General features: G+C 42.8%; 1 protein-coding gene across 1 annotated transcript in view; it reads right to left on the reverse strand.

Annotated features, from left to right (window-relative positions):
* The window catches only part of LOC144099388 (glutamate receptor ionotropic, kainate 2-like), a 298,135-nt gene that overhangs the window by 213,617 nt on the left and 63,227 nt on the right, over window positions 1-21,291 (reverse strand). The window contains exon 2 of the mRNA XM_077632637.1: window positions 17,724-17,882. Within this exon, the coding sequence (XP_077488763.1) occupies window positions 17,724-17,882 (159 nt within the window). The remainder of the gene's footprint in view (window positions 1-17,723; window positions 17,883-21,291) is intronic.

Below are 21,291 nucleotides of genomic sequence, written 5' to 3' on the forward strand. Positions count from 1 at the left end.
TGTTTTTTTATGCAGGAAAAAATATGTTTCGTGAGGGCTGAAAGTTTGCCCGTTCAGAGAACGAGAAAAACCGGCTGGTGAGGTATCGCTTGGAGTAAACTAATTCGCAAAGCCCTGATTGCTTTACCGGGATCCTCCCCAAAGAACGAAGTATCTCGTGCATAATATTTCGGGTCTTACTCCTTCTCATTCAATGGCCATACTCGCGACTAAACTCGATCAAAAAACTACAGCGAGATCCCGCATGCACCTTCAACAATTCATTTCGCCCTTCACTTGGCGGTCATAGAGGAGCTCTGGACCCCATATCGTGCCTGCAGCGCTTTTCAGCTTCAAGTTAGTGTGCCTAGTGTATGGATTTCTTGACTAGTAGCATCATCAGGCTTTTTTTTTAATTATTTCTTGTCTTCCACAGCCGAACAATTTTGGTGCGTGGTCTGGAGGGGCACTTGGGCATGAAAGTTTTCTAACTAAACTTTCCGGAAATAGACTCGTGGGAACTAATCTGCCCACCGTCTCATAAGTGCAAAAACTTTTCCAAATTACACACCGTGTTGTAGTGCGGAGCCCTTCTGTCCGCAATCACGCATTTCGCCGATGTCTGTCTTGGCCCGCTCTCTTTCTCTCTCTCCCTGTGAACTTGAAGCGCGAAAGAGAAGGTCGCGACACGTGCGCCACGCGGTGCAGTCAGGAGGAGGTGCGGCAGCACAGCTGCAGCCAACGAGGGAGTAGCGCGTGTCGCAGTTGCGGTCGTCATAGCCGTCAGCGGGCAGTTCTGTACAAGTGCGTGTTACTACGGGCTGTCGCTCGTGCTCCCTCAACTTCGGTTTTTCTCCCGTCCCGTCATTCACCCATCAGCCTTCACGGACAGCAGACGTGTACGCGCGGTGCTCCCTACAGACCTCGGCTCCGCACCGCTCGCCGTATCGTGTGCCAAAGCATAACAAAGTGTAAAAATGCATAGAAATGTAGAGCAGGGGTAAGCAGTGCTAGCACACCTATTTCGCTTTTGATATTACTATGCAAATCGGCTGTAATTTTTGTTCACAAAAACTGCACAGCACCTGATTACGCCAAAGGATTACTGAGAAGATAAAGTAAAACTTAAGCGCGGAGTCGCAAAGCGCATTCATGACAGATGTATCGAATTCGGTCCTCTTGCGCCTTTGAACTGCAGTGTGGCATCTTCGGCTCGTGTCTTCTTTCTTCAGCATGTGCACGCTCACGTTATGAAGACGCACTCTATATCGTCCATTATTTTGTTTTTTGTTGAAAATCAAGCCCCCAGAAGGGTAATATACGTAATCCAGATAGATAAAAGCTAGAGCAGCAGTTGTTAGCGACAGAAAAAATGCACCCGATCACGTGAAATGCAATGAAGAGCCGCCATTTTAGGAGTAATGTAATTTCAATATTGGTTTCAGGTTGGTACAAACTCCTCCAAAGACTTTAGGCATCTTTTCAAACCACAGGTCAAGAACAACAGTTGCTGGTCATTATCGATGAAATGGGCTCACGACATAGAAAAAATCTAAGTCTGATACAAATTTTGTTTGCAAATGATGAAACTGCATTTTTTCAGCTCGAGAGAAATCACATCGGACGGCGACACGCTCTAGTGGTGCGAATAATGCCTCCCTGGTCCATGCTACGGACATGTGGCAGGTGGGAAGTATAGCCCCGCTACTAGTGAAACGGTTTTCTGAAATCGAAGCTGGTTGGTGCTTTTGCCTAAGCATGAGTGGGTTCATGTGTATGATACGAAAGTGTGAGCACGCAGTGCAAGAGAAAAGCATAAAGGCAACTACATCGGCTTAAACAAATAAATATAGAACTCGACATTGATATTCGGCTACAAAATGTTCTCCTTTGAGGTAACTCCACTCCAAGACAAAGATCTGCGACTGCTTTGTATTGATTACGCCAAGGCTATTTTGACGTAGCGAAATTGTTTGGCGCCACCGCATCTGTCTGTCGGCATTACTCCACCTGTTTAAAGCTCTCTTTTCATCAGTATCCACAATTTCCATCCCGTCGAGCCGCTGTTCTATGTTGTGCTTCTTATATCGCATGATTATATCCTTTTCTCCTTCTGAGTTTTTATGACTAAATCGAGTCGTATTTCATCTATAACGCACGCTCCTCTCAACTGTCTCTTAGACCTACGACTGTCATTTACCCTGCGTCAAACGCTGTGATGCGGTACTTTAACTTCAAAGCCTTTCGCTACCATTTAACTAATGCCCTGCCGGGGATAAATGAAACATAAAATCATCCATAAGTTTTCTTCTTTAGAAATATCAGCAGTGTGCTGTCCCAAATAAAGTCATAAGAACCAAATGTTATCCAGTTCATTCTTGCTTTGCAGACTTTGCTGTCACGATATGTTTATGCTCTGATTACTCATTCTACATGGATATAATACTTCAAAAACAGTTCCCGGATTATATTACCCATGCTAATCATCTCCTCCCGCTGAGCACTCTTGGTGATTACTCAGGTGCCATGCATATTTCTTTCAGGCCCATATCTGCATATTAGCTGCCCAGATTTTCAAACAGTTAATGTTGTGCACCAGTCTTGTTAAACATTCTTTGTTATCCGGTTTGTTATTTGTTATAGCTTTCCTTGTTGCATCATTGGAGTCGCATAACATTGAAATACCACAAGGCGACCTCAGATTGCGTAGGTATTTCTCTTATTTCCTTATACAGCCACCGCGGTGGCTCAGTGGTTATGGCGCTCGGCTGCTGACCCGAGAGATGCGGGTTCGATCCCGGCCACGGCGCTCGAATTTCAATGGAGGCGAAATTCTAGAGGCCCGTGTACTGTGCGATGTCAGTGCATGTTAAAGAATCCCAGGTTGTCTAAATTTTCGGAGCCCTTCACTACTGTGTCCTCCATAGCCTGGGTCGCTTTGGGACGTTAAACCCCCACAAACTTAAACCTATTTCCTTATACACTCGGTCTAATTTATTGCTCCAAACATGTCTCGAAGCCATCCAGGGAATAACACAGTGGATAATACATTACCGTACCAGAAATTTTGTTTATATATTATTTTCTCACTCTACGCATAGAATAAACGAATATTTGAGACAGCCTTGTAGATTTTTTTTTCTCATTTCACTCTGCATGCCGGGTTTTGGCACCCGTTTGCATACTCACTAACATTTCCACTTGTTCGAAGTTTCATTTTTCACGCTCTAATTTCAAGACATATTGCTGAGCATTACTTTTCACGAGTACTATTTTTGACTGATTGAAGAGAACGCCATCTACAGTTGAGTTGCCCATAACAAAACATACTTGTTCAGCCTGTTTTTATAAACGTAGATTTACCTTGGTGATGGAAACGGAACTTTTGCGAATGTCTCTACACAAGAGATAAGAAGCCAATGGGTGTAATCTTCAGCGCGTTCCTTTCATTCCTACTATGCCTTTTGTTCCCATACACGACCTTAGGACACTAATGGTTCTAAGTTTTTCAGGGATTTATGCTTTGTCGTTCTCCAGGAATTACGGTTTCTCCTGATCCGCATCAGCTGGTTTTACACTTTGAAGCCTTTCAATATGCTTAGCTGGAATTTATTACACCGCAATACCTTTATGCTGAGAAACATTATTTTCCGAAATATCAGTTCATTTATTCTTGCTGATCCGAAATTCTGTAGAGAGTTCTTCCGCACATTCGCCATCCTATGCATTACCACAATAAATCTGCCGTTCTGACTTTCAATTCCGGATGAATGATTGGTGCAGGAGTATAGTTTCCTCTGTTTTTCTTGCAGAGATAACTGCTTCTTTTAAGCCTTCCACAGTTTCTTTCTTGCTTTGATTTCTACCATTTTCTTCTCTCTTTTATTAATAGTCTATTTTAATTGTTCGGCACATCTAGATAAATTTTGTGTTAAAGTTAGCCTGCACATCTAGCTAAATTTTGTGTTAAGGTTAGCCTAGCGAGTTAGGCCCAAAACAAAAGCTAAAAGAAAACGCGAATTTAGAATGCGAAAGTGTGAAAGACCAGTTTTTAGCAGAGTCTTCGAAATCTAAATGAGGAACTGTGTACGTTAAGAGAACTCGCCCATAGAGACCCTTCTATGCGTAATTTACAAAGCCTAAATGACGTAAAACCGTTTATTTGTTCAGTACAGGGCTCGGTAAATACACGAAACCAACACATTTACAACGCAGACCGTCAATAGCAAAACTATAAAAATAACGAAGACAAATCGTTTACATAAAGGAATAACAGCCAATGGAAGAATTAAATAACACAAAGAGAGGATTTCAATAAAAGGTTTCGTGCAAGGTGAAATCTCTAAACAGCGTGAGTGACAGGTATACACGACATAAAAACATCCACAAAGTCATGGAAACAAAAAACAACCTTTGAGTATAAGGGTTAGGTAATAATTTCACGCGTAGTAAAATTTTCTTGTTAAAGCACCAAACTATCACCGTTGATTAACCCTTTCAGGCATTAAGATATATTTTTCTGCTCGTACCTGGCAAACCCGCCGTCAGTTTTGAGGGTGTGCTACAGTTAGCGGCCCTCGCTTTTATTTCGCACAAACATTAGGCTCTTCACATTGCGAGAAGAAATGCTTTTACGGCGAAGTTATGAGTGGCTCGCTTGTGGCGAGAGCGGCGTTTCTGGCGACACACATCACGTGACCATGTATTGGTGCCTTGACATCACGTTACCGTGCCGTCACTATCGCGTCACTGGTTACGTGGACCCATCCGAGCGCTTTGTGCACTGCTGTTGCTGGAGTCTTTTCATCTCATCGCGAGCAGTAAAACGCAGATCGCAAAAGCACATAGAGATGTGCTAATCAAACTTTCTACTGATAAGTATGCCCAACTATTCAAAATTTTCGTACAATAGAATATATTTTTATATGATTCGATCAACGACCTAAATAGTACATGTTCAAAATTAATTGAAAGCAATGGAATGCATTCTCAAATTTTCGAGATATCTTGAAACAATTAGGCCGGAATTATAATTTCTAATGTAGCTCGGCGAAGTTTTTCTGGCTGGAAGTTCCAAAATTAGGGCCCTCTCGTGCGCCATCATGCTGCCACTATCGGGCTGTACCGGGGCGAGGCTTGAGCGCCATCACGCGGCCCAATGGTGTCGCGGCTTTCAAAATGCGCATATAGCCTTCAAGATGCGACAGACTTTAGCCTGGTTTAGCAAAGCCTACTTCCATGCTGAAACTCTCGACCATCGTCTAAGCAAAAATCTACTGTTAGTTTCTTCGAGGTCGGCGTTAATATCAAAAAGCAATTTTTCTGCGGGTATGAAATAGCGTTCAAACTGTTAGTTTACTGACTCCATGTTGCGTGCGCCCTTGTGGAGGTCAGTGCATTGTCTATCGAAGGCTGCAGCTTTAGTTACGTGGTTTATAGCGCCGCCTCTACTGATTCGGTTTTTCGCACGAATACTTGTTTTATAGCAATATTTGCGCATGTTACAAAAAATCACAGAACTATTCGATTGATATTTGGCTCCGTTATTTCATTATTCGATTCATATTTCTTTCGCTTTTTACTACAGTATTAGTATTTGATACGAATAGCGTAGGCCTTATAGGAATACGAATATTGTAGCCTATTCGTATTCGATTTGGTTTTGAAAACTTCCTGTCCCCGAGCCCCAAATTAATGAGAAAGCATTATCCTAGAGAGTATTTTTATGGTAGCAAGCGACCGCAGTGAGTTGTTCACAAGACAGTTAGCTTGCTGAATGCCACGTTATGATTTTTTGCCGCCTGTAATATTATTGCACTGGCGACAACACGAAACGAGCATCGCCTGAAGAGTGTTTGCAGTTCTGCAAAACGAACCATGGAAACTAGCTTTCACCTCCTTTCGCTGAATGAACGCCTTGCTTGTTTCTGCACAAGCGACGGATAAAGGGCATCAAAGATGCGGGGCAGTGACAAAGTACTGAAAACTGCAAACTCCAGGATCAGTCCTGCACCACACCTGAGCTACAAAAGCCACCAGCGATCAACAGGTGACTTACTACACATTAGCGGCGACATGGAACTAGCACCGACTTAACACTGCTTGCTAATTTAGAGGTTATTCCTGGGATAAAATCTTGAAAGCCCTCAGCTGTCGCCATTGCCAAGCTGTTCACAGTTGTGTATATCCTTGTCTGTCGAGGGGCCGCCCACACTGATGGCGAATGACCTAGCAAAGATAAAGGAAGAGATAAGGCAAGACTTAGCCTAGTTAAAAGATGAGCTTAGTCAAGGAATGAAAACTGCTTAAAAGTGTTTTGAAGGGGATGCGCGAACTGAAATACGTGAGCTATGCAATGCGATACAGAGTTTAATCAAAGCCTTTGAGTATGCACATGCTGAAAAAGAAACGCTGAAACAACAAGTTACGAGTGAGCTTAAAAACCGTCAAACTTAGCACTTAAAGAGACAATATTTAAGCGAAATTACTTGTTTACAAAAATAAATTATGAGATTTGTAAAGTGAATAGTTAAACTAGAGGAGTACTTAAGGGTGGTGAACCTAGAAATTCAAGGAGTTTTATAGGAAGTAGAGAGAAAACGCCCAAGCAATCCTTTCCACACTTATAAATGTCATCGATAAATAAGCCACTGAAAGTGGCATTGAAAGGTGCAATTATGTCCCCACCTGCAATGACAACAATACAAAGGACATGGTCATTCAATTTAAGTCCCGCACAAAGCGCGACAGCGCACTTGAAAAAGGCAAAATAAACTAGCCTCACGAACAGAAACATTGGATTTGATGACTCCAAGTAACTATATGTAAGCGAACGCTTTAGCCTCTTCCTGAAGAGGCTCCTAGGCGTGGTCAAGAAAAAAGTAAAGAACAAAAGAAAACAGGAAGCTTGTGTGGGTTCGTGATGGGAAAATCTTAGCTCGTAAACATGACACGTCAAAATTCTTCGTGTACGAACTGAAAATGGCATCGGGAAGATTCGGAAAGAACCGCTTCCCAGGTATCTCATTTCATAGCTCAGAATAGCAATACAACCTTCTAAGGTTAAGATATGTTAATATTGAAAGCAAAATTTATGGCTCATGGAAGAAGGACAAAGAAAGCGTAGACAGTGCCACAATTTACGAACAAGAATAACTACATATTATTAGTAGGGAGCGATTTAAGCATAGCCTTTCTTAACTCGTTCCCACCCGAATACTTGTTTGAAACAATGGTCTCCTCGCATAACTTTTAAACACATTGAGGCTGCCGCAAATGATGACATATTCTTCCGCACTACTATTTATTAAAAATTTGTCTGAACACAATAGTACAGCAGGAGCACTTACATCAAATACCAGCGGCCATTTGGGTTTGATTCTGCTTAATAAAACGGCAGCTATTAACGTACCCATACCATATCCCCTCCGAGCAGGAAAATTAAAAAAAAATACAATAAGGCAACAATAACCACTTTCCGTAGTTAATACCAACAAACTGGAGAGAAGTATACATTTTAGCATCAGCTGGCGATGCTTATATAATATCTTATATAAGTTACTATAAGCATACTCTCAGTCATGTCCTTTCATTACTGGGTTGGTTTATGGAAGTTTAAAGTCCAAAAGCGACTCAGGCTATGAGGGACGCCGTAGTGAAGGGCTCCGGAAATTTCGACCACCTGGGGTTCTTTAACGTGCATTGACACCGCACAGTACACGGGCCTCTAGAATTTCGCCTCCATCGAAATTCAACCGCCACTGCCGGGATCGAACCCTCGTGTTTCGGGTCGGCTGCCGAGCGCCATAACTACTGAGCCACCGCGTCGCTAACAAAGAAACCATACCAACAGGGGTGGACAACATTAAATGTTTGAAGACCTGCGCAGCTAAAATGCAGATATGGGCCTGAAAGAAATACGTATGACACCTTAGTAATCACCAAGAGTGTTCAGGAGGCAGAAATGATTAGTATGGGTAATAGAATCCTGCAACTATTTGGGAAGTACTTCCATCTAGAATAAGTAATCACTGCATAAACATATCCTGATGGCAAAGTGTGTGGAGCAAAAATGAACCTGAGCACATTTGGCTGTCATGTGCGCATTTGGGACAACACACCACCAATATTTCTAAAAAGAAAACTTAAGAGCGATTTCCTGCTTCATTACTGCCCAGCAGGGCATTAGCTAAATGGTATCGAAAGGCCTTGAAATGAAACTAGGCGAAATACAGCGTTTGACGCAGGGTAAATGATATGTGCACGTCTAAGAGAGAGTCTAGGGGAGCGCGTGTTAGAGGTGAAATACGACTTGATATCTTCACGAAAACTCAGAAGAAGATATGAATATAATCATGGGATATATTAAACACAACATACAACAGCGGCTGAACGAGAATGAAATTGTGAATAGCGAGGAAAAAAAGGTTAAGACAGATAGAGTAATGCTGACAGACAGCTGAGGTGGACTCAAAGAAGTTTGCTACATTAAAATAGCCGTCGCTACATTAATATAACCGGCGCACAGTGTTCACTCGATTTACGACTGCCCTCATAAGTCTGTGACCCTGTGTGACAGCATCAGCAGATATGAGTTAAGAACGATCAATTTCCCTGGGTCAGAAAATGCAGATGACATGTTCAGTCTTGCGAATGCTAGGATATGACTTTATAGTTTAAAACCTAAGAAAGAAACAATAAAAGGAAGCGAAATTTAATTTGCTGAATTTGGTTCAAACCGACAAATGCAACTGTGTTTGACATGCACGCCGCAGTTATAAAAATGACTAGAGTCGAGTGTATACCGCCATACATGGTGTAGGAGAAACATAAACACCAGAAGCCAGGGTTGTACTGAGACAGTGTACAGCATGATGAAGAACCCCAGTTGTGAGCTTTAAGGTATTACTCTGCTACCTCAGATGCCTCTGCAGACTGGGAGGCTTCAACTGGTCGCCAAGCTTCGCGTGCTAAGACATCATTAACCACTCTTCTCTTTAGCTTAGGGCAGTTAGTTTGTTATGAAGGTTTCCCACTCCACATAAGGGCAGAACCACGCATAAGCGTCATGAAAAGGTGCCATGTTCTAGGCACCACGGTGGTTAAGAGGCAAATTTATCGCTGTCGTCAACAAGTGGACTACGTAACGCTCCACTCTCTCGATCTACCGAGCCCAACTGAGCAATAATGTGCCAACCCACTTTTTTTTATAAATGAGCTTGCGATTCTGTTCCAATCTTATGGTTCCTTCTTTAACTTTAATTTCCTTTTGTTGGCGGCCGCATTTGTTTCGGACAGGACACTTTAAGTGCATTACAAGTAAATTAATGCCGTTTCTGCGTTAATACCCAGCAAATACATTGCTCAAGCAGACAAAAAAGCCAAGAAAAATTATGTTGCTTATGACATCAGAGGAGTGCAATTTTTTTTACCGAAAAAAAGAAGCGCAATTAGCCTGAAGAAAATAAATGTAGCTGAAAAAAAGCCAGACCTGTGTTTTGAAAAAGAAAACATGAAAAAACTGGCAGAATTGTCAAAAATTTTAAACCGAAAATTACAGCCCAAGCTCTACCAAAGGACAAATTTATGACTGCAATGTCTTTCCATCTATTTTTTTTCTTCTCGCTCTATTACTTTGACTGTGGTGTAAGACACTGCCACGTGATTTAAATACCTTCCGGTAATGAGACATCTCTCTTTTCTGTTATTGCTAACGATATGGTGTCAAAGTAATCTTCCCCATATGCATCTGTTTGTAACCATTTTCTGCGCTTCCTAACCGCCCGCAGTTATGAACTGTCAATTTCATCTTCACTGAAGTGTTTTTATATCCTGACCAGATATCTTACTACGTACGGTAGAAACCGAGAAGAAAAACAGAAAGAACAGCAATGAACTGCCGGTCTTCTGGGAGCGTACTAATAGCTTAGTAGTGGGACGAAGCAAAACATGGTACGCGTATGCCATGGGATCCTTCATGACTGTTTTCTTTCCTAGAAGATCAACTTCGCTCACAGGACCTCGGTATACGCCGCACTATACCGGCTAAAGACTGCCTGTTTAAGAATATCGTCCGAATACGAACACAAAACGGGGGCAGAAGATAATCGTCGCGCGTTCAGGAAGCTTGCGCTAAAGGAGAAATATGTTTTCTTTGCTACAGTGTGGAGACAGGAGCGGTAATATCCCCTGCTGGATTCCCTCACTACTTTGCTACTAGCGCAATCACGGGTAAAGGCAGGAAGCTGATATTTAAAGTCACTGTGATATAGGTCATTCAATACAACAATCAAAACCTACATTCATTAAATTAACGGGCGCGAATAAATGCTCGAACTTACTACCACAAACTCTAAGATAAATGCTGCTGTTAAATCTGGCAGACTAACCGGCCCTCAACTCAGAACTGCCTTGCAGCGTGCAGTACTTAATTGAATCCTTTTTAGTCTCGATGTAATATAAGGGGATTATATGCTTACGGAAAACAGTCCTGTATCAACCTCAAGTGAAGCTGTAGTACAGAAATTTAAACACGGAATGTAAAGGCAAGAAATACTTGTTTACGTTTGTTACTACTAAGGAGGCTTCAGGCCTTTTTAAAGCATTTAGTGAGGCTGCTGCTCGCGCTAGAGAGACAGTTGCCTGCTTAAAATGGCAGTATCCTAATGAAGGTCATATGATTAGAGGGAACGTGTCTGTTTTCTATGACTGGTCAACTACTACCAACGGCTAAGGTTTCCGCTCAGGCGCTGCTCAATGTCATTTTATTCTTGTCAGCGATCACCCCTGCACGTGGTCTGAATGGATCCGAAAGGCTTTTAGAGATTTTTATTTATCGATACCTTTTTTATCTTCGTAAGTAAAGAACGTCAAACCGTAAGAAAAAGCCCACTGAAGATTACAAAAACCTTCAAAAATGGTGGAAATTTTAGTGCTTGTTTTTCGTTTAACTCATATATGCTGAAACTTAACGAATTTAAAGAAATAAAACTAATTTTTAAGTATAATATTGGTTTCACTTCAGTATTCAGAATAGCCCTTTTATTGACGCGAATACTTTTATGAACACCAGCATTTGAGGCGCCCTGCAACGTAGCATACTAAGCAAGTGCGCTACCTAATACAACTGGCAACGCTTCAAACGTGTCACATTGATATTACAATCCCATTTTTCACCACGCACGGCGGCTTTCTCATCACAATGAGCAAATGTTATTTGCACTGCCGGATCAGAATGTGGTCTATGTAATGAAGCCTGCTGCCTGCTTCGGGAAAAAGACTTGCAGCTTCGTAAGGTATGATTGTGGGAATAGTTGGTGATGCATAGTAAACGTAAAGTGCGGCAAACACAGAAACGTAACACAGGGTTAGCGCTGGTTCGTCGTCTTTCTTACCTCCCTGTGTTTGCAGCGCTTTACGTTTAAAACTCGCGGCTATTTCTGAACGCACAATGCGCATAATATAAAACGCACGGCAGGCTAACCGCCTGCTTGGCGTACGGCCCGTTGCTGCACACTATGCGGGATAGAAAGCAGCTAGATCGTATTGCCGAGAAAGAGCGGATTGTGACTTGGATAAAGGACCTCAAATCGGAATGAGAGAAAGCGGGGCCGTTTGTTTCTCCCCTATGCAGGTCAGCAGTGCTGATCGGTGGTTGCTGGGCTATGATCTCCATGCAGTGCCACATTGTGGTTCATTTATGCAAGGGCACATAAATCTTCTTTGCCATTAGTCAGATGCGTCCGGGCTAGAGTAAAATTATGAAAGCTCCTTATTCTACTGTAGAAGAATAGCAATCTCGGCTAGTCGGTGCGGATCCAAAGTTGAAAAAACTATACAAGACAAGGAGGAGGAGGAAGGAGCGAAAGGCTCAGCTCTCTTCAGGCGTGATTGTACCACTCTCGTCTCCAGCTGAGTACTCCTCCTTCAGTGTCTTGTTCCGCGTGAGCCCCGCTCTACCTCACTGAGAGAAAAGGTCGTCGAGTACGTAATAACCAGCTTCTCTAGAGCTGTCTACTTGCTAACCTAATAATATTCTCCTGATGTGATTCGTTTGCTTTTGTATCCAACTCAGAAATTTCGGGAGAATGAATGTTTTTCTGACTTACATCGGGAGCTGCTTATGCACGAATATCCGTTCACACCGTTCTGACGGCTTTAGAACGAATACGAAAACGGCAATTAGAAGAAAATGAACTGAAGAAACTGAATGACGCAGATGGTCAACTTTAAAAAGATCAAGTCCAGAGGGGGCTTTGGCCCGTTGGTTTTTTAAAACAAATCAGAGAAGAAAGAAAACAACATTGCCTTTAGAAATTTAGAGCTCCCCTCTTTGCAAACAGCTTCTCGTCAAAGGCCTCATATGCAGCGTTCCCGCTCGGTCTCATCACGTTTCCCACAATTGTCCTCAACTGTGACTTTCGCCTTTCTGTTCGCGACCAGAGGTCTTCAACACTTGCCGTACTCGTTCATTACGCTATCAGCTGTCGAATATTATGCCTACCACGCCGCTCACACATGCCTCAGTAACCTGAGCTCGCACAGATCTGTACCAATTAAATTTCCTTTCAGAACTCGTTGCAGTGCAATGGTGGTCACGAGCACGAGGCGGTCGTTTCCACGCGTTCGCAAGCTAAACACCCAGGTGTGCAAAACCCTTCAGTAATGCTCGTCTCTCTTCCCTCCAGTAGAGACGAGTTTTCAAACAGTGGAGAGTCAGGTTCGCACAAACTCAATTTAGGCTTCGTCGCGACCGTTCAAGAGCAGTCGCATAGCATTAACTTTACCAGGGTGCGTTCACTCTGCTCTTCAGGCATGGATGGCAGCCATTGTGTTCACATCAGTAGAACAGAACTAATTCTATATAAGTTGTTGCAGCGGTAGCACAGTTCCTGTGACTGGAATAGTGTAGATCATCACTTTCACGCGTGCGATCTACAGTAATCCTCCATGTTTACAAGGTATTAATGCGTGCTGAGACTCCTCAAATATTATGAAATATTGCTTCGTATTGAGTTTGCATTATAAGAAACGTCTCGCTAAAATTTAGCTCTTTTTGTTTCTGAAATAGATTCCTCAGTTCTCAGCGCCTTACGGTATTAATCAGGCTTGAGTTTTAACGCCCTGGACGCTTTGCTTTGCAGTGTTAATGTGCTTCAGGCAGCGCGCCGATTGCGAATGTTGGCAACAACAAAGCTATAGAAAAGACGGCGGGCAGATTTTTGTTCTCAAATAATATGGAATGTTGATTTGTATGCAACTCGCATTATAACAACTGTTTCGCTAAAATTCAGCTATCATTATTCCTGAAATAGATTCCTCAATTGTGAGCGCCTAAGGGTATTAATTAGGCGGCATATAAAACTTCCTGGACTCTTCGCTTTACAGTGATAGTGTGCTTCAGGCAACGCGTTGATTGCGAATGCTGTAAATACCACGGTTATAGAAAAGATGGCCCACAAATTCTTGTTCACAGGCAAATGCACGGCTTCCTTGATATTGTTTACTCGATGTAATTAGGCATTAAATCTAGTGTACTTCGTTAATGCTGTTCGTTGTTTAATGTTCCATCTATTCTTACTTATGGTGGTAAATGCTCACGATGTGCACTAAAATGGGAAGTAGAGAAGAGACAAAGTTTCAGAATTGAGAGAGAGAAGAATCTGAATGCACGCCTGCTTGGGGGTATTAGATTAACAAAGGTTACAGGTTGGGAGGACGCAGAGGAAAATCGAAACAATCGGATTATAGACGACAGAGCGAAGGACTTGAGAACGCGATAGCCGCAGCTAATGATGTTCGTCACGAGCAGATGTACGTTAATTTAAAGTTTTCGGCTGCACAAAACAGGTCAAAATACAGTGCCCCACGATAAGTTCATCGATAACTAGCAGAGTAGACGTCTTAACGTAAAACCTCTGCCGTCCCAGTTTATAAAAATGCAGTCGTACTCCTTGCTTCGTGTGGTAAAGAGGAGAAAAAATACTGACATGACACAGAAGGGTAAAAAAATGCGGAAATACATATTCAAACCGTGAATCCACTCGTGAGCAGGCTTTACCGGTTGTTATGCCGTGTTATTCAAATTGCTGTCTTCAAATACAAATATTATTGCTTTATTTGTTCTCTTCAGTTGTGAACGTTATAGTGTACGGCAGAAGCCGACGTACCTCTAAGCATTCGACTGTACGCACCAGAGCCCAACCGCTCTAAGACTGCTTTTAGTCTTTAAGGAAATGTTTTGCCATGCGTAGAATCTAACCTCGCTTCTCACGGCAGACAGCTGAGACCATATCTCTTCTGACTGTCGTCTTTCTTTATCCTGTTCTCTCTACCCCATCATTTAACTTTTAGTTTTTCGTAAAAAAAACACGAGCTCTAATAAAGTGACCCTCGCTATAAGAAAATTGAATTTTAACTTGCGAGTTCTTTACCTTCAACGCGAACTGTCTGCAGGAGAAAATACTCGATTAATTCGGTTATAAACGGTGACCTATGCACAGAAAAAGGGAACGTTTCCCGGTGATCAGTTGTCATTCCATGCAACTGCCATCTCAGACGGGATTATGAAGTCTTCTCAACTCTTAAAGTCCATAAGTAATGTGGCAAATGATCTGGCTATGCCGTATAATAAAATATTTCCTTTATCTTCTCGATGGTATTTATTGAACACTCTAGTAAAACCGTTTTCAGCTGGTAGAAGTCAGCGCATAAGCTTGCATTCCTTCAGACCTTCGTGTTCTTTGTACTGCTTTGTCTGTTCCTTTCCAGCTGCATATCGATAAATTTCGTCTAAAGGTGGGTGACAGATAACTGCGTGACCATTATTTCTCTCTGTTTCTCAGAAAATAACATCATACCAAACAACTACTAATGCGCAAGAGGTTAATTTTGCTGCAGACCACGGTGGCTGCGTTTCGATGTAGGCGAAACGCCAAGGCACCCGTGTGCTGTGCGATGTCAGTGCAAATTAAAGATCCCCAGGTGCTTGCAATTATTCTGGAGCCCTCCACTACTGCACCTCTTTCTTCCTTTCTTCTTTCACTTCCTCCTTTATCCCTTCCTTTACGGCGCGGTTCAGGTGTCCGCCGGCATGTGAGACAGATACTGCGTCATTTCCTTCCCCAAAAACCAAGTTTCATTTTCTTTCATAATGCCTTATCAAGCATTAAGTATCGGCGTTAATTGCTAGTATTAATACTGATTATGCTGGATTTAACACCCTGAAGCAACACATGGACTGTGAGGAATATTGTAACGGAGAGCTGTGTAATAATTTAGACCAGTTGGGGGTGTTAACTTGCGGTAAAATCGCGCAGCACACTGGCGTTTTTGCACTTTCATGCAACCTCCGGTGCCATGATTCTGTTCTGCGATATCGGGATCAGAAGCCGAAAGTAAAAGTTATTCAGCAATCGATGTGGGTCTAAGCTAGCTAAAAAGTTGCCATTTTTTCCGGGTTGTGTGCCGAAAGTGAATTTTTTTTTCGTTTTCGGCTATTTGGGTACTGTTTTGCTTGGTGTGAACGAGCTGGTATTCACAATAGGCCAGTGGCAAACTTAACAAAAATATATGATGAGTGTAAATGTCTGAACATTAGGCCAATAATGTCTCCTAGATGAATTATTTTTGCGTAATTTCCTGACAAAGCCCACGTGTTAGTGCAATTCCTAAAATGTATCCTGAGCACCCTTGAATTTAGAGTGGCGGAAATGCTAGCTTGCTCTTATGTACTGTAAACGAACAAACGGGCATAAAAAGAGCGATTGCGACGAGACAACAAAAGCAAAGAAAACAGTTCACTGCTTAGACAGCAAAACTTTCGGCTGAATTACTGTTCATGGCGCTCCTCATGACTGAGAGAATACGCAGAAATGACAGATTTCTCGCAAGATGTAGAGACTCAAAGCCCATAACCAGAAGAAACTGAATTGCTGTCAGTGTCTTACGGGGATGTAATGACAGTGATGTCTGGCTGAACTTAGCCCGATGTACGAGGCGTCACTCCTCGCTCGTCTTGTTCAATTCACATTCGTGGACACTGTTGGAGCAAAATATGTGTTTTTTTGGTTAGCGACGCTTTTAACCGAGAATACATCTTGAACACAGGTTGAACCTCGTCATCCGCAATACGTATTAAAAGGCGCCAACGTGTCACCTTTGCATAGCGCGTTCAAAAATAGCCTTTAAGGAGTTTTACTAAAACCAAACAATTGGCATCGCATGAAAGATGTTCGGCGTATTCTTTATTCGACTACAAGGGAAGAGTAAGATGATAAATGTCGTCACTTTCGTAAGGAACTAAATATTGCATTTCAGAAACTTATTCACTGTATTGCGCCTGCCTGTTTATGTTACAAAAAAGCGCGATTTTATACTAATATGTCATTCAGCGGAAATCTCTCTGCGCACCTGTAATGCCAAATATCTGCCTCCTGGTTTCCAAATCGGTCCGCATAATTACGTACGCAAGGCGACAACGATAGTCGAAGCTCTTTGTAGTGTAGCGCACCTGTTGCTCTCAGCGTTTGGCGCGCAAGCGGCGTAGAGGAATAGGCGAACAGAACTTTTCATTCTTTAGCTAGCTGAATTATAGGATTGCTCCACGCAAGAGCGGAGTAACTGTGAGTTCGGCTGCTCTCATAACCAACTTTCAAGAACAGCTTTACTTTAGTTATGGCCTGTGAATAACAAGAAAACCTGAAAGTTAAATTCGCAACACCTTCTAGATAGCCCGTGTGCGTCACGTATTACTTTAGTCTCACACTGTGTCCTGGTGACAGGTGTACTCTCATGGGGTAAAACTGAGCACACGCTACCGTTTTCTTTTCTAGAAAGAAGCAATGATTTTTTTAATTAAAAAAACATATTTGGCAGTTGAAACGAACAGGAATTCTTAGTTAAATTGAAGAATTGATCAAATCAGTTTCTAAGGCCTTTCAGACAAGCTACGAACACCATTGCGTTAAAGGACTGTTTACACCAAACTTTATTGCGCGTTTTCTTCTGTCGAACGATGCGTTAGATATTAGAATACATGACTTACCGAGTAGTATTTGCCAACAACAGCAAAATAATTTATAGTCGAATTTCATCCCTCATGCTCTTTCGGTGTTTCGGCTTCGGTTTTATCGACCGAACGACGACTATGACGTCATTTGATATTTTGGTCACGTTATCCACTAGAAAAACTGTAATATAATCGCTGATATGTAGTTTCATTCACTGCGTCATTTAATTCTGCCTGTTCGAAGACCTCGAATGACAAAAAATGACCAGTCAGCAATATATATAGCTGATTTCTTGTGCCGTGACCTAAACACCAACTTCGCGCCACAGTCATCGTTAGATTCACGCAACCGAAACAGAAACAGCGTCAAGAAGAAATTTAATTATAAATTATCTAGCAGTCGCACGCGAATACCACAGGGTGCTCCATGTATACGAATGTCTAACGCATCGTTTGAAATAATAAAACACGGGAGCAAAAATTTGGTTTTATAGTCTTTTAATGACACCTTGATGAATGCTCCGCCTAACATTATATTTTTCATGGCCTTAGTTTCGCTTCTTAGTCTTCGTGAAATAGAAATGGGCTGATAACGTGCTTCAATGAATCAGGAATGAGAAATGACGATGGAAAGGAACCTACCCGTAATGCTTTTTGTGTTGTTAAGGCCTCACAGAAAATCTTTGTTGAATATCACCTCAACTGAACGAGATGTATGGGGCGTTGCAGCACGTACCAGCCTTTGAAGCCTGGAAGCTGTCCCTGGGTTTGAGCGTCTGAGACAGGGGTGCCAGGGTTGTCCGGGGCAGCACGTCGTTGTTGAGGTTGACCCTCTCCACGGCGTACGTGAAGGCTCGCTCCTCTTCGTCCGATGGCCCCGCGTCGAAGAGTCCTCCTGCGAGGGAGTGGATAGGAGAGCCTCAGATTAGGCAGCGTGATCCTCAAAAGATCTTCGCAAGCAGACAATGACACATTGAAGCTGCGTGGATGCGGTTGAATCCTGACGCAGAATGTGAACTAGTTTATACAGCATTCGTTGATCCAACTCCACCAAATGGAATGTGTAGCCAATGTATGCCTCATATCAGAGGCCATCGTAATCAACCAACCGATATCCCCATTCTCCCGACAGCTGTGTCGGTTTGTTGAAGAAACAGAGAAAGAACGATTCGCGAGAACCGTGCAAACTATAGCCAGGGGACGGGCATAAGAACGAATGAACTTCGGCATTAACTACAAAGAGACCGCTGCGCTACAACCAAGCGGTCAAAGCTCCGCCTGCCCCACCTTCTAAAACTTCCTGATGAGCGACGCTACGGTGATTTACGCCGCTTGACATAGGGGCCGCTTTTAAGAGCGTTAGCTCTTACTCATCATCTTTCGAGATTTCATGGGGTCTGCTACCACCCTGAGATCACAGCGCCATCTGTGCCAGCAACTATAGAACAGCATATCTCGCATGGAGACTTGTAGCGCCATCTAAAATAGCATTGTACAAACATCCACCTGCCGCGTGCCAATGATGACGTCTCGGTGCAATATGGTGGATAGGGATGGATCTATGTGAGAATGACGTCAGGGGACTAAATAGCGGAATAGTTTAGGTTCTTCGAATTGAAGATGCCGGCCATTAAAGTTGGTTGTGCCCTTTCATTCCTTTCCCCTCTCACCACCAAAAAATATCCTACAACGGGAGGAAAACAGTCCCGTTACGTAGCCGCTATATGTGTATACATTCGTTCCGCTATATATACTCCGACAACAACGGGCACCCATCCGGGGACAGTTGTGTGCCGAATTTGGTACGCAAATAAAACCCTATGGTTTCTGGAATAAAAATAATACAATTACAAATTAGTTAAACATTGTATACATGCAATTACTAATTGAAGCGTTACCATATCGCGCCGGAAGCCGAATTCTAGGCCCTATGTGCTTTTTTCTGCGGTAATGTCAACTTTGATTTGTCTGTAAATTTAACCCTTTCGTCTATCTTCCCTTCGGTGCAGGAAGGTAGTGGTGCCTTTCAAAGTAATAAAGCCCTCCTAAGCGCGCTTCCCTTATATCAATGGTCTGTAGACCGTCTATAGGCTTCTATAGACTCTAGTGGCTTCCAATAGATATTTATTTTGTCTACTCAGTCTGAAGAGAAAAGTGTACCAAGAGTTTATGACCATAAATCGATAAGTTGTGTACAGACTGCCTACGGTATTTCTTGCCTATATGCAAGCCTATAGGTTTTGCCTGTAGAAAAGCTCTAAACTTTATAGATACAAACCTGTGTACAACTATGACTGTTTAAATGTTTGTAACGGTTTTCGCCTTGCGGTTACTGGCAGCCTTATCGAATTCCAGTTCCACTTGATCAACGACGTCGTTGTTACCAGTGTAAAAAGAAAACTAAACGAAGGTGGGCAGAATGAGTCGAGCTTGGCTCTAAGCCAGAAATGCTTTAAATGAGGCTAGTTGGCCGTTCTTAATTGCATAGGGGTGCGCTAACTTCGGAAGAGTCAAAGCAATATTACACCACAAGGAAGTCACAGATAAGCGCAGCCATGAAGTAGGCTGGCTTTTGGTCCCTGCATGGCGCGACGGGACTTATAAACCTCGGCCAGGTGTTAAGATCTCGTGCTCGAGTACACTCGCCCTTTTCGCCCTCGCCATTTAGAAGCCCTGCGTATCTTCCTTCATCTGCCTTGCAACTCTGGCCCGTCTTCTGCGATGTCAAAGTGTGTTAAGCCTCGCTCCGCTCGCTCCTGTTCCTGCGTTCTGCAGGCGGACTAATTACTTGGCCTGTAACACGAGACAACCTAACTGCTCAGACAAAATGCAAACAAATCACCTTGTACTCTTAAATACTGCCGCTGTAGACGCCTCCAGCTCGACTCGCGCGTTGCATATCACACTGCCATATAAACAGCGCCACAAGAAATTCAACAGAAATTTATTTTCCGTTGAAACTTTACTTAGCCAGCTGGGGGGTTAAAGGGATCCTTACGAGTTTTCAGTGCTGTGGTGCGGAGTTTAAAATTTATAATCATAATGTTAACTGCTGTACACAGGCCTCTCCCGCATCCCTCAAATTAATAGTGTGGACGAGCCAGCTGATGGAACCTCACCTGTACAAAGGTTCTAATTTCAGCCTCATTTCTGCCACCCCCTGCTGCACTTTCTATCTCTAAGTGTCTAGTACGTTGCTGCAATGAAGCATCGGTTAGCTTTCGTTCACATTAGAGGCCTTTGCAGTATCCATTTCCTCTTGCATTCGGCTTCCCGTTTGTTCTCTTATCGGCACTGCTCTGTTCGTGTCTCTTACATTTACGCTTATCGTTTTCTTTTGCGCAGCTCACGGCGTTGTCGTGCATTTAAGTTCAGCCCTTTAGCTAGACTCCGCGTGTGTGCTCCACAGTGCTGCTTAGACGCAGCTGTCATGCACTTTTCTCTGGATAGATATTGGGAAACTACCATTTGTGATCCGAAATTAGCTGCCAGATGCATTCTATCCCAATCCTATTCTTATTTCTCACATTCCTGGTGTGGATGTGCCGTCATTAAATTGCCCAGGCAGATGTAATCCTTTTGAACTTCTAACGCTTGAGTTCTTATCGTTAACTGCTGCTCCCTTCTGAGACTGTTGAACATTACTTTAGCTTTCTCTATATTGATTTTTAGACCAATCGCTGTGCTTTTCATTTCAAGGTGATTGATCATACAGGTACTTTGCACTTCTTCCCCGAGTTACTTAGCAGGGCAATGTTAGGAACAAACTGCAGATTTCTAAAGTATTCCCACTTATCTTTTATCCCGAACTTTTGCCAAGCCTGTTAACACTTCTTCTAAACGCGCTCGGAACAGTACTGGAGATATAGATTGTACACCCTGACAGCCCTCCTTATTGGGATTTAATTACTTTCTCTATGGAGGAGTATGGCGGCTGTGCTGTCGCTATAGATATTTTCTAGTTCAATTGCATATGCATTTCATATAACCTGGTTTCGAAATGCCTGCATGACTGCTGAGGTTTAGGCTGAGTCAAATGTTTTCTCGTCATCTATGAAGACTATCTCTTACCTTTGGTTTATCTATCGCCTGATTGATAGTGGGCTATTGCGCATTGTCGAAAAGCATTTACGAAACTTAGCCTCGTCCTTCGGTTGAGTGCAGTCTATGATTTCTCTCATTTTAATAGCGATTATCTTAGCAAATATCACCTGGGCAACGAGCAGTATGCCGACCGGTCTGTAATGTTCAAATCCCTGACCTCCCCTCTCTTACTGGTTAGTGTAACGTGGTCATGTTTCGAA

This window comes from Amblyomma americanum, chromosome 7 (assembly GCF_052857255.1).
Source record: "Amblyomma americanum isolate KBUSLIRL-KWMA chromosome 7, ASM5285725v1, whole genome shotgun sequence".
Lineage (NCBI taxonomy): Eukaryota > Metazoa > Arthropoda > Arachnida > Ixodida > Ixodidae > Amblyomma > Amblyomma americanum.